This window comes from Xenopus laevis, chromosome 7L (genome assembly GCF_017654675.1).
Source record: "Xenopus laevis strain J_2021 chromosome 7L, Xenopus_laevis_v10.1, whole genome shotgun sequence".
Lineage (NCBI taxonomy): Eukaryota > Metazoa > Chordata > Amphibia > Anura > Pipidae > Xenopus > Xenopus laevis.
The window spans coordinates 4,100,070-4,112,974 of record NC_054383.1 but is presented as its reverse complement, the minus strand read 5'-3'; the positions used below and the strand labels follow the sequence as shown (position 1 = coordinate 4,112,974).

The 12,905-nt window shown below is 41.1% G+C and overlaps 1 protein-coding gene across 1 annotated transcript in view; it reads right to left on the bottom strand.

Annotated features, from left to right (window-relative positions):
• hspa12a.L (heat shock protein family A (Hsp70) member 12A L homeolog) overlaps nucleotides 1-12,905 on the bottom strand; it is a 42,794-nt gene that overhangs the window by 6,739 nt on the left and 23,150 nt on the right. The window contains exons 4-8 of the mRNA XM_018224677.2: nucleotides 12,512-12,698; nucleotides 10,865-10,969; nucleotides 9,233-9,349; nucleotides 5,956-6,106; nucleotides 909-995 (exon numbers count right to left, since the gene is read on the bottom strand). Of these exons, the coding sequence (XP_018080166.2) occupies nucleotides 909-995; nucleotides 5,956-6,106; nucleotides 9,233-9,349; nucleotides 10,865-10,969; nucleotides 12,512-12,698 (647 nt within the window). The remainder of the gene's footprint in view (nucleotides 1-908; nucleotides 996-5,955; nucleotides 6,107-9,232; nucleotides 9,350-10,864; nucleotides 10,970-12,511; nucleotides 12,699-12,905) is intronic.

Below are 12,905 nucleotides of genomic sequence, written 5' to 3'. Positions count from 1 at the left end.
GCTCTAACTGTAACAGGAAGAGATCACCTGACCAGAAATACTGCAGCTCTAACTGTAATAGGAAGAGATCATCTGACCAGAAATACTGCAGCTCTAACTGTAATAGGAAGAGATCACCTGACCAGAAATACTGCAACTCTAACTGTACAGGAAGAAGTGTGGAAGCAAAAGACACAACTCTGTCTGTCAATTGGCTCATGTGACCTAACATGTATGGTTTTTTGGTATGTTTGTATGCACCATGAAGCCGAGGATCCCAGGGGGCAGCCCTTATTTTTTAAAATGTCAATTTTCTATTTATGATTATCCAATGGCACATACTACTAGAAAAGCACATTATTATGAAAATGGTTTATTTACATGAAGCAGGGTTTTACATATGAGCTGATTTTTGTGATATCTTTTTATAGAGACCTACAGTGTTTGGGAGGTATAGTTTTCCTTTAATAAAGAGGCCACAAGGGGGCATTTGCACCCATTGCATGCTAGTACCATATTACCTCTAAATTCAAATCTGGAGTGAATAGAAATAAAGATAAAGGCATTACATTGTTTGAAAAGGGGAATCCCAGTTATAACAATGCCAAGGAAAATGAGGGTTATTAACGTGTGTCCAAGGCCAGTGGTGCCTTTCTCAAGCCAATCATAAGTGTCACAGCACAATAAAACAATAAAACAAGCTAACAGTTAATGAGAGAAGGCAACAATAGGTTTCCAAAGTCAGTAATGATTTCCACAGGCCAAAAAATGTTTACCCAAGAGGGCCAAGCTGAATGCCCAAAGAGCTGTAACAATGAGTGCCATTGACCAGTAATGAGAGTCACAGGGCAATCATAAGTATCACAGGTCCAGGAGCAGATGTGGCTTCTATACGATATATGAATTGGCAAGTGAACACGGCCCCCTACCTTCCTCCAGCTCAGACCATAGCTCCCCGATAACATTCTCCACCAAGAAAGTGCGGCTCTGGCGGTTCCGACGGACATGGTCCTTGGCTGCTCGTGCACATGGTTAATACATAAAAGAATAGGAAATTAGCAGGCGTTTCTGATAAACGGAAGTTCCTTCCTCCTAGGATGAGATTTGGGGGACAATGCCTATTTGCTCTCCTATGTAGATACTCCTGGAACCTTCAATATCTTGGGTGATCACTTCCTTCCTCCTAGGATGATATTTGGGGGACAATGCCTATTTGCTTTCCTATGTAAATACTCCTGGAACCTTCAATATCTTGGGTGATCACTTCCTTCCTCCTAGTATGAGATTTGGGGGACAATGCCCATTTGCTCTCCTATGTAGATACTCCTGGAACCTTCAATATCTTGGGTGATCACTTTCTTCCGCCTAGGATGAGATTTGGGGGACAATGCCTATTTGCTCTCCTATGTAGACACTCCTGGAACCTTCAATATCTTGGTTGATTACTTTCTTCCTCCTAGAATGAGATTTGGGGGGCAATGCCTACCTGCTTTCCTATGTAAATACTCCTGGAACCTTCAATATCTTAGGTGATCACTTCCTTCCTCCTAGGATGAGATTTGGGGGACAATGCCTATTTGCTCTCCTACGTAGATACTCCTGGAACCTTCAATATTTCAGGTGATCACCTACTTTCTACCCTAGAAATTCTTGGGTGATCCAGCAAATGGTTTACAATATCTGCCCTATATCGGCCCTAACCAACTGTTGGATGTTCAAAGAGGGTCTGTTGCTTAGGAGACCTGAATGATTTATCTCATCCAACAGGGTGGTTGCTAGTGGTGACCCAAAATTAACTCAGAACCTAGCCCGGTGAGATAGGCCAGATATTCTGTAACTTTTGGAGTCTGCTTCCCCCTCACCAAAGAAAGCTCAAATGCAGTCGATGGGTGACCAGTCTCAAGGTTTTTTAGATTGAGATTTGGGTTTGAATATTAATTTGTGGGTCACTGGTACACCCATATAGGGGCCCATAGTTCAAAGGGGACCCAGCTTCTGCAAAAGAGGGCAGTACCAGGGAGCAAAGGGATCTTGAAAAGATGTTCAAAACGCATAGGCTACAACCTATAACCAAATATTGACATTTCATGATATCGTTGAATGACAGAACCAACCTATTGGTTGGAAAACATCTTTTATCTCCTCTCCCATTACCAGAATCATAGGCAGGAAGGGGACAGATGGTTGTCTGAGGTTTCTGGGAATTCTAATACAGGTTGAGCATGTCTGGCTCCTAAAAGCCTATGCACATTATTTGCAATTGCAATCCCTCTCCAGTGTATCACCGGAATCCCTTTCTACTACTGATACTTAGTCCCGAGCCCCTGGCGGCATTGTTTCCCATTGTGTGGCTCAATAAAGTGTATTTCTAAGCTGAGCATTAAAATATCATGCAGATGCCTGCGGCGCAGCCCTGTTTATCTCAGCCTACTTATCCCATTCATTGATGCTGCTGAGAATTGATTGCACAAAGGGTTTATGCATCCCAAGGCTGCGGATCCGCCAAGCCCCTGGGAACAATGTTCCTCCTTCCCTTTCAAAAACACATCAGTAACAGCGGTTCAAGGATCCAACCATTAAAAGTTAAAAAAAAAAAAAGAAATAAATCAATGCGGCTCTGAGGTTTATAACTTCAGTTTGTATGAAAGAGAAAATAATGCACTGGAATACAAGATGGAGGCAACGCAGAAGGTCGGCACAGCGTGGAGTTGCTGGTAAGTACAGTATATAAATGCTCATTGCAAATTTTCTAATTTCAATTTTTTTTTTAAATCAATTTTGTCAGATTTTTTTTAAATGTTTCAGGCTCATTCCGTTGCTCCCACCTTGAATGGCTTCTACGTGGCAGTGGTGGGAACTGGCACTTTTCATTTTCCGTCTGAAAAGCGTCAGTTTTCACCATTGCCACGTGTACATCACGAATGAAAATGGGAGGTGTCAGTCAGTGGATGATTCTTCCAGGCTGGGAAATTTTCTACGAAAATTGGAAATTTGCAATAATTCCGAGTGAATTTGTACTTTGTTAAAATCAAGGGTAGACACTTGGCTGTGAATGCGGGGAAACTTGCATTGGCTATTGTGCTGATTTTGGGGAACCTCTTAGGAATGAGCATCAGATTCTGGGAAATTTTCACGGAACCATAGGGGACCTTCCATGAATCCTAGTTGATTTGAGTTACGTCCCAGAGATTTTCACTGGGTACTGTCAAAATTAGCCTTAGACCTGGAAATTTCCTTTGGTTCCCTAGGAATGAGCGCACTAATTTAGAACTGAATCATTGGGGATCTGCTATGAATCCAATGGAATTTGTATTGAAATTACGAGTGCACCAAATCCACTGTTTTAGGATTTGGGTGAATCGAAAATCCATTCATTGTGAAAGATTTAGCCGACTACCGAACCCCAATCTTAACCAAATCCGAACCTAAATCCGAACCGAAGGGGAAAGAGAGCCGCCCAGTTAAGAAATCTTTTACTTGTTTGTGTGATGAAAAGTCACGCGATTTTATGGATTAGAATTCGGCCAAAAAAGGTAGAATTCCCGAACCGAATCCTGGATTCGATGCATCCCTAATTGAAATTAATGAATGGTTTTGCATTTTGGGGGAATTGCACTGGGCACTGTTAAATGTGCCGTAAAACTTGGGGAATTTCTCTTGGATCCCTATGAATGAGGATCAGATTCTGGGAATTTAGAACTGAATCATTGGGGATCTTCTATGAATCCTAGGGAATTTGTATTGAAATTAATGTTTCTGAATTTTGGGGGAATTGTATTGAATACTGTTAAAGGTGCCTAAGACCATGGGGAATTTCCACTGGATCACTTGGAATGGCCAGTTCCCAGTTTTTGGGAGATTTGCACTGAACCTTTTAGTTTGAAAATCAATTCCAGGGAATTTGCACTGAATCCTGAGGTATTCGTATTATAATAAGGGGGATTTTGGATTACAGCCAGTGAATCCTGAGAGATTTACATTGGACACTGTTAAATATGCCTCAGGAGAAGGACTAGATTCCACTGGATTGCCTTGGAATGGGCCATTGGATTCCCTAGGAATAGGCATCAGACATTTGCACTGATATAAGAGGAACAGGGCATTCCGATAAAAAGTTTTAGCAAAATGTTTTATCAAATTTCAAAAGACATAACTCAACGCGTTTCAACATAATCAAGGGGGTCTTGGTCAGGGGAATCGAAAATACAAGTTTGGGGTTGAAACGCATTGGGTCTTTTTGATATTTTTGATATTTAATTAACGATTTTGCAAAAACTTTTAACTGGAGTGCCATGTTCCTCTTATATTATAGCTGATGTGATTATGGGGGCTTTCTAGTAGCCTCCTTACACGGAGCACCCAGTATTTTAGATTTTATTTGATGGTAGCCTGTATTTTATTGGAAATTTGCACTGAATAAATGGGGTGGGGAATTGAAACCGAATCAGGGGAATTAGCACTGAATACTGCGGAATTTACCCAACATTCTCATGGTGAATTTGCATATGAATTTTAGGGAAACTCAGAGAAGAATACCCGGTCACATTATAAACCAGGTGCACTTTAGCCATGCCCCATTTTTCCTAAGCCACGTCTCTTCCACCCACAGACACACCCTTTTCGGATCACGCCATGAAGGTGCAAATTCGGAAAGTTGGTCAGTGGGCTGTTGCTACAGGCAACTGGGTCAGAGGGGGAAAATCAGGATGATGCACAAAAAACGAGGGTGAGCCGACGTCTGAAAATTGCTTCCAAATTTGTAGTAAAAATGTGGAGGACAGTATGTGTGGCATTCTGGGAATGGGCTGGCATTAAGTGACCCTGATGCATTAAAGGCATATATGGGGGGGGTATATATTTCATATAATACAAACTCCTATTTTTGTGAGATTAATATAAAAATGGTAAATTTCTCTCTGTAAAGTTTACAATTTAGAATAAAAGTGACCTTTAATGGGCACCTACAGGCAGGCAGACACAATGAGTAAGTGCCCCAGTAGGCACGAAACCCGTTAGTCACCCATATGTCCTAATAAATTATTTGAATTTTTAATTATAATTTTACTTTTTGAGAGGACTCATTAAATAGTTTTGGATACCTTTTTGATTCATAATGGCACAAATACCGACATTGTGCACCAATTCCCTCAGGGTTTTCACATAAGTTTCAGTCACTCACTTTCAAATGTCAATAAAAATGATCTTCTATAGGACCGCCAATATGAGCCCAACCCTAATGACTACATTTTGGATATTCCAGCTAAATGGCCTCCAGGACAGCCCTCACCCCCCCCCAGACAAAAATCTGCCCCCTGTGTGGAGCCAGCCCCTTTTACACACAACCGTTTTAAATATGAAAGTCCTTTCCGTTTCACTTTTCTGCACTACAAATAGAAATCATCTGAGACGCTGCGTGAAACAATAGGCAACGTACATAGAACATGGGGGTATATTGCCCCTTTAAGTATAATCTGTTGAAAAACCTTAAAGGAGAAGAAAAGGCTAAAAGTAAGTAAGCTTTATCAGAAAGGTCTATATAAATAAACCAGTAAAGCCTCAAAGTAATGCTGCTCTGAGTCCTCTGTCAAAAGAAACATCACATTTCTTTCCTTCTATTGTGTACTCATGGGCTTCTGTATCAGACTTCCTGTTTTCAGCTTAAACCTCCAGGGCTTGGGCTTGAGCATGCTCAGTTTGCTGTAATCTGAACCCAGAGCAGGGAGAGACTCAGGCAGGAAGTGATGTCACACCAAGCCAATATGGCAGCTGCTATCCTAAACAAACAGAGACAGTGTCTAGAGCAGTTTACTCAAATATGGTAAAGCATTCTACAGAATAAATATAGTGTTATAGCTTGCACTATTGTGTCTAATCTATTGTCAATAAACTGTTTTAGTAGGTTTCCTTCTTCTTTAAGATTCATGTCGGAATATTAGCAAACTGTGCGGAAAAGGCTATTTAACAAGCTATATTTACCTGGATCTGTTGGGCTGATGCCGTTAATAGCTGCTTTGCTGCTCAAGTCAATCATCTGGTGGAGGCGGAGCTTCCGGCAGTATATAGAGGCCCCCTCGGGTTCAAGGGCAATAATCAGCTGCTCTGGGTTCTCAGGTGTGGCCATGCCAGCCTATGGGAAGGAAGAGAAGCAAGGAGGGAACTTTATATGGTATGTTCTGCAAAGCTAAGTGAGATTTGCCTATTGCCTTCACTGATTTAGTTATACCTTGTAACATACACTAATAAAAGGAGGGGAAATCTTATAAATAATATGAGAATTAATGATCCACAAAGGGGTTTCAACTTCAGAAGAATGTGAAACATTAGATCCTGCAGAAAAAAATTTCCAGCATAACCCAATGAAACCCTAGCGAGTACTTGATACTTGGTGCCTATTACATAGATTGTAAGCTCTACAGGGCATGGACGTCCTTCCTCTTGTCTCTTTAAAACTTAAAATGGAATGTAACTGTATTTTGTATTTATTGGTATGTTATCATTGTACTGACTCCAGCCTGTACAGCAATGAATACATAAATAGTGCTATATAAATACAAATATACATACATTTTTTATATTTTGTAGCATTATTGGCATTTTGGTATACAATCTGTACATTCAGTGTATACACCTATTTATTGTAAAGCATTGTGGAATATGTTGGTGCTTTGTAAATATAATAATAATAATAACAAGAAATGATCAATATGGAGAAAAGATAACCGCAATCTCCTGTGATGACCACTTGGTGGCGCTACTACAGCACTGCTGGTTATGCCTAATGAAAACTGTTCCATAATAAGCAATGAGGCAATGGGCACTAACACTCAGCTCTGCACAACCAGTAACAACCAGACCAGAGACACAGGGGTTACCCCGTTATACAGTTCCGTGCCTAGTGCTAATACTCGTGTTTAAATTTAATTATAAGTTCTCCCAACGCAAAGCCTTTCCAAACAAAATTATTAACGGCACATTCTTAGCTGAAGGCAATGCAGGTTTCTAAACTAAAATATAATGTTATATTAGTAAATAATGACCGATAAAGTGCCACGCTGAGCCACATTAGCTGTACAATATCATCCGGCTCCATTTTCAGTGTCAGATTCTGTACATATGAGATGGGGTGGTTCAACTTTCAGTTAATTCTTAGTAAGTTATAAAATGAGCAATTCCAAGCAACTTTCTGATTGACCTTTATTTTTTATAATTTTTTCAATTAGGGGTCACTGACCCCATCTAAAAAACAAATGCTCGGTAAGGTTACACATTTATTGTTATTGCTACTTTTTTTTACTCATCTTTCTATTCAGGCCTTTCCTATTCATATTCCAGTTTCTCATTCAAACCCCTGCCTGGTTGTTAAGGTAAACAAGACCCTAGCAACCAGGTAGCTGCTGAATAAAAAGTTAAATAACTCAAAAACCACAGATAATAAAAAACGAAAACCAATTGCAAATTGTCTCCGAATATCCCTCTCTGCATCATACTAACAGTTCATTTAAAGGTGCAGAACCACCAATTAGAAAAGGGTGAGAGACAGGATGGATTAACCGCTGGTAGACCCCTGGGGTGATTACCTGTATAGAAAACCCTACAGACCTATAATGCATTGATGGGAAATTTTCCATTTCGGGTAACATGGGCAATGGCCTTCATTCCAGGTACAGGAGGAACATTGGTCTGTGTGACATGATGTGTTTCCCCCTGTGGCCCATAAGCCTCTATGAAGGGGAAATCCATTTGTAGTTGTTGGTAGGTATATTTCAATTTCTTTAAAACGTCTTTATTTGGAACATGACCTCTGACCCAAACACTCAGCAACGCTTCAGACCACCATCAGTCTTTTATCAAGATCGATGGTGGTCTGAAAACATTGCTGAGTGTTTGGGTCAGAGCCCATGTTCCAAATAAAGGCATTTAAAGAAATTCGCCAATGGTGCTGTCTATGATCATTCAGATTTCAGCAAACAAGGTGGAGGTGGAAACTATGGGACTTGCACCAGATTGAAGCAAATTGGAAGGCACAAGTGCTGACTAAATAACCTGTTGGTAGGTATATACATATATATATAGTGGTGGTGCATCTTCTGGGTACCTTGCCCCAAAGGGAGCTGTATAAGCTCTGAGGCAAATTGGAGAGACTTCAAATAGGATTATACTCAGAATTCCCTGTATAACTCAGCCTGCAGCCTTGTGCCTTTATATGGTCACAGAACAACCCCTCAGTGACTTCTAATATCCTTATAATTTACAGTAGGGGGTACATTATCCCTTATAATACATGAGTGATACTCAGAGTTCCCTGTATAACTCAGCCTGCAGCCTTGTGCCTTTATATGGTCACAGAACAACCCCTCAGTGACTTCTAATATCCTTATCATTTACAGTAGGGGGTACATTATCCCTTATAATACATGAGTGATACTCAGAGTTCCCTGTATAACTCAGCCTGCAGCCTTGTGCCTTTATATGGTCACAGAACAACCCCTCAGTGACTTCTAATATCCTTATCATTTACAGTAGGGGGTACATTATCCCTTATAATACATGAGTGATACTCAGAGTTCCCTGTAGAACTCAGCCTGCAGCCTTGTGCCTTTATATGGTCACAGAACAACCCCTCAGTGACTTCTAATATCCTTATCATTTACAGTAGGGGGTACATTATCCCTTATAATACATGAGTGATACTCAGTATTCCCTGTATAACTCAGCCTGCAGCCTTGTGTCTTTATATGGTTACAGAACAACCCCTCAGTGACTTCTAATATCCTTATCATTTACAGTAGGGGGTACATTATCCCTTATAATACATGAGTGATACTCAGAGTTCCCTGTATAACTCAACCTGCAGCCTTGTGCCTTTATATGGTCACAGAACAACCCCTCAGTGACTTCTAATATCCTTATCATTTACAGTAGGGGGTACATTATCCCTTATAATACATGAGTGATACTCAGAGTTCCCTGTATAACTCAGCCTGCAGCCTTGTGCCTTTATATGGTCACAGAACAACCCCTCAGTGACTTCTAATATCCTTATCAGTAGGGGGTTCATGTTCCCTTTATAATACTCAGAGTTCCTGTATAACCTATATAACCTGTATAGCCTGCAGCCTTGTACCTATATATGAGACATCAATTAGTTGAGAGCATTCCTAGTGCCCCCAATAATATCTCACACTTCCCGGCAGTGAATTCCAGTAACCAGAACAGTAGAATGGAGTCTGAATGCAGCAGAGAGTTACTGTACCTTGTAGGCCGCCTGCCTCATGAACTGCTTGGCCGGCTGTTTCCAGATGGCAGGGACAGTGATTACCCATCTCACCTCGGAGTTATCCATTTCGGTACCAGCCTGGTCACTGAGCTCCTGAGAATCAAATACAAAACTATTAGGAATGTTACATACAAATATTGCAATGACAAATATATCAGATACGTGGCACCTCAGTGGCACACGCAGCCATATTTCTCTTTAGAGAATTAATTCTTCAGTGATTGTATCATTTTATTTCTGTGCATTCATTTAGTGCCAGATCTTAATGACCCAGACAGAGATCTTGGCTGCTGGCCCTTTCAGATGTTAACGATGTTCTTAATTGTTTCCTGTCCCTGACTGCCAAATACTGTGGCTGCTTTATCCTGTAGGACACTTCTCGTTTCCGGCACATATGGCAGTGCCAATTACTTGCAGGATTTCTTAATGGCACAGTAACTCTAAGGGTAGGACTATGCAGTCCGACGCGCTGCAACAAAACGCCGGCATCAAATCTCATGCAACGGAAATCAGGTAAGAGATGGAAATGTCGGATGAAGTCACAGCGTGCAGCGTCTGCATCCGACAGTTGTGTCGCGTCGGATCAATGCTGCGACTTCATCCGACAATGCATTCACTTACCGTATATACTCGAGTATAAGCCGACCCGAGTATAACGAAAACCTGGGAAAACTTATTGACTCTAGTATAAGCCTAGACACAACTACAGCCCTGTCTCCCAGCAGCGCACATTCCGCCAAAGCGACCCCCCCCCAGCGATCAACCGGACTTCTTTGCAAAGTTGATGGTGACAGAGAATTGCCAAACGGATTACTGTGTGCATTGTCCCACTGTCCCACTACCATGTGCAGAGGGTGCTGTGTGATATTGCCATCACTGTTATTCTTTCATATAACCAACAGAGGGCGCTGTGTGATATTGCAGTCACTGTTATTCTTTCATATAACCAACAGAGGGCGCTGTGTGATATTGCAGTCACTGTTATTCTTTCATATAACCAACAGAGGGCGCTGTGTGATATTGCAGTCACTGTTATTCTTTCATATAACCAACAGAGGGTGCTGTGTGATATTGCAGTCACTGTTATTCTTTCATATAACCAACAGAGGGCATTGTGGGAAATTGCAGTCTCTCCCCAAGCGAACTGTTGGTATAGGAATGATTAAAAGTGACTGCAATCTCAGCTACTGCCCACTGACTCGAGTATAAGTCGAGGTAGACTTTTTCAGCACATTTTGGATGCTGAAAAACCCAGCTTATACTCGAGTATATATTTCCGTCGCATGCGTTCTGACACGGTGTTTTGTCGCAGTGCACCAAATCGCGCCGAAAACGTCCGCGTAGTCCTACCCTAAAGGGAACAGCATTTAAAGGGTAATAGTCTGCACCCCAATAACAATGTTATTTCGTATTCTCACTAGATTATTGGTATACTATCAACCTTGCCCATCTGCGGCCTGTTTGTACCCCTCACCTTCCCCTCTCTTTGGGCAGGTGCATCAGTGATTCCTCATTCTGTTTGTACCCCAAATACTTCCCCAATGCCTGGGCAGGGTCCATCTGTGGTCACTCATTCTGTAAATGAGCAGCAATAAGAGCATCACTCACCTTCAGAGCCTGTTCCTTAAAGTACTGGAGCGCGTAGGCAAATATCTCTAGTGCTTTAACCCTCTTGCCATTGGCAGCTGTGAGTTCTGTTTCCATGGTAAGATCCTAAAGTAGGAAACATAGAGGAAAAATCATTAGAGGTGAATATATTATCGTATTCTAACATTCGGGTGGGTAAGAAGTGAACACCAGACAACTGACTATAAATGGCAATGCAGGAAAGGTGTTTATTGGAGTAAATTCATGTTTAGATTTAGACTTGTACCTTTCTTGCTACAGGGCAAGTACAGCTTAACTGCCCCTACAGCTCCAGCACTTGCATTAGTAGTACCCTTAGTAAATGGCCATGGGAGGGCACTTCTGGCCCATTCTGCCTGCCCCAACCTGTTGGACTGGGGCACAAAATAACACAAATATTTTTTCCCAACTGGAAACTAATATTTCTCAGTCCCAGAACAGGTTTCTTAAAAAAAAAAAAAACATACGCATGGGCAGCAGCCTATTTCTTTTTTTTTTAAACTTCTCTTTATTTTTCACGGTATATCTCCATACAAAATATATAGTGAATAAAGTACCCCCTCTTGTAAAACATAAGGATATTATAAGTTACCGAGGAGTTTCATGACCATATAAAAGTACGAGGACGAAGGCCGAGTGTTTTTATACAGATCATGGAACTCCGAGGTAACTTCTAATATCCTCATATTTTACAACTGGGGGTACTTTATTTATTATAATACACAAGTTTCAGTGAGTCATGTGACAGAAATGACATCATAACTCACCGTTTATAACTGATGACATCAGAACTCACCGTTTATAACGATATAATTTACAGGATATTCATGGCTTTTGTGTATTATAGGCATATATAGTACATTACAATCTTATTGTCACATCACATAATGTCTTAAGATATAGCATTATCACATGTACAATCAATACCTGAGAAGACAGTACAACTAGGGGGCGATTCACTAAATTTGAGTGAAGGATTCGAAGTAAAAAAACTTTGAATTTCGAAGTATTTTTTGGGCTACTTCGACCATCGAATGGGCTACTTCGACCTTCGACTACGGCTACGACTTCGAATCGAAGGATTCGAACTAAAAATCGTTCGACTATTCGACCATTCGATAGTCGAAGTACTGTCTCTTTAAAAAAAACTTCGACCCCCTAGTTCGGCAGCTAAAAGCTACCGAAGTCAATGTTAGACTATGGGGAAGGTCCCCATAGGCTTTCCTAAGTTTTTTTGATCGAAGGATATTCCTTCGATCGTTGGATTAAAATCCTTCGAATCGTTCGATTTGAAGGATTTAAACGTTCGATCGAAGGAATAATCCTTCGATCGTACGATCGCAGTAGTTGCGCTAAATCCTTCGACTTCGATATTCGAAGTCGAAGGATTTTAATTCCTAGTCGAATATCGAGGGTTAATTAACCCTCGATATTCGACCCTTAGTGAATCAGCCCCTTAGTGTCTGAAAGTAGAGTGACAACTAAAAGAATTGGTCAAGGTAGGTCAAACAGACCAATAAGATTAACTAGGTCAATTAGAGCAACTAGGTCACCAGGTATGTCCACCTATTACATGTTATGGTTAAATCAACTCAAATTTAGGCAGCAGTCTACTTCTCATGTACTCACGGTGCTGCTGTGCAACTTCATCTTGAACTTCTCAAAATACAGCCAGTGCTTGGATTCACTTGGGTCCAGGTCATGGTAAAAATCCCGAGCCGCAAAGCCGAAACTGTGGAACTTCCTATCCGGCATCAGTAACATGGTGGTGGGGGTCTTCTGGTTGGAAACTCCAGGGTCTCCCCCTTCCCAGCGCCTGCAAAAAAAATTCTCACCTTCTCATTATTGTTGTAATCGTTATTAACCCTCAGGGGCCCACTGGCAAACAAAAGGGGGAACTCAAAAATCACCCCTTGAATGCAATAGAGAAAGTGCTTGTACCCAGTTGTGTTCATTGATGCTGATATTCTTTAATATTGATGTATAAAACATTCATTGTAGGGTTTGGTTGTTCTTTAGCCTG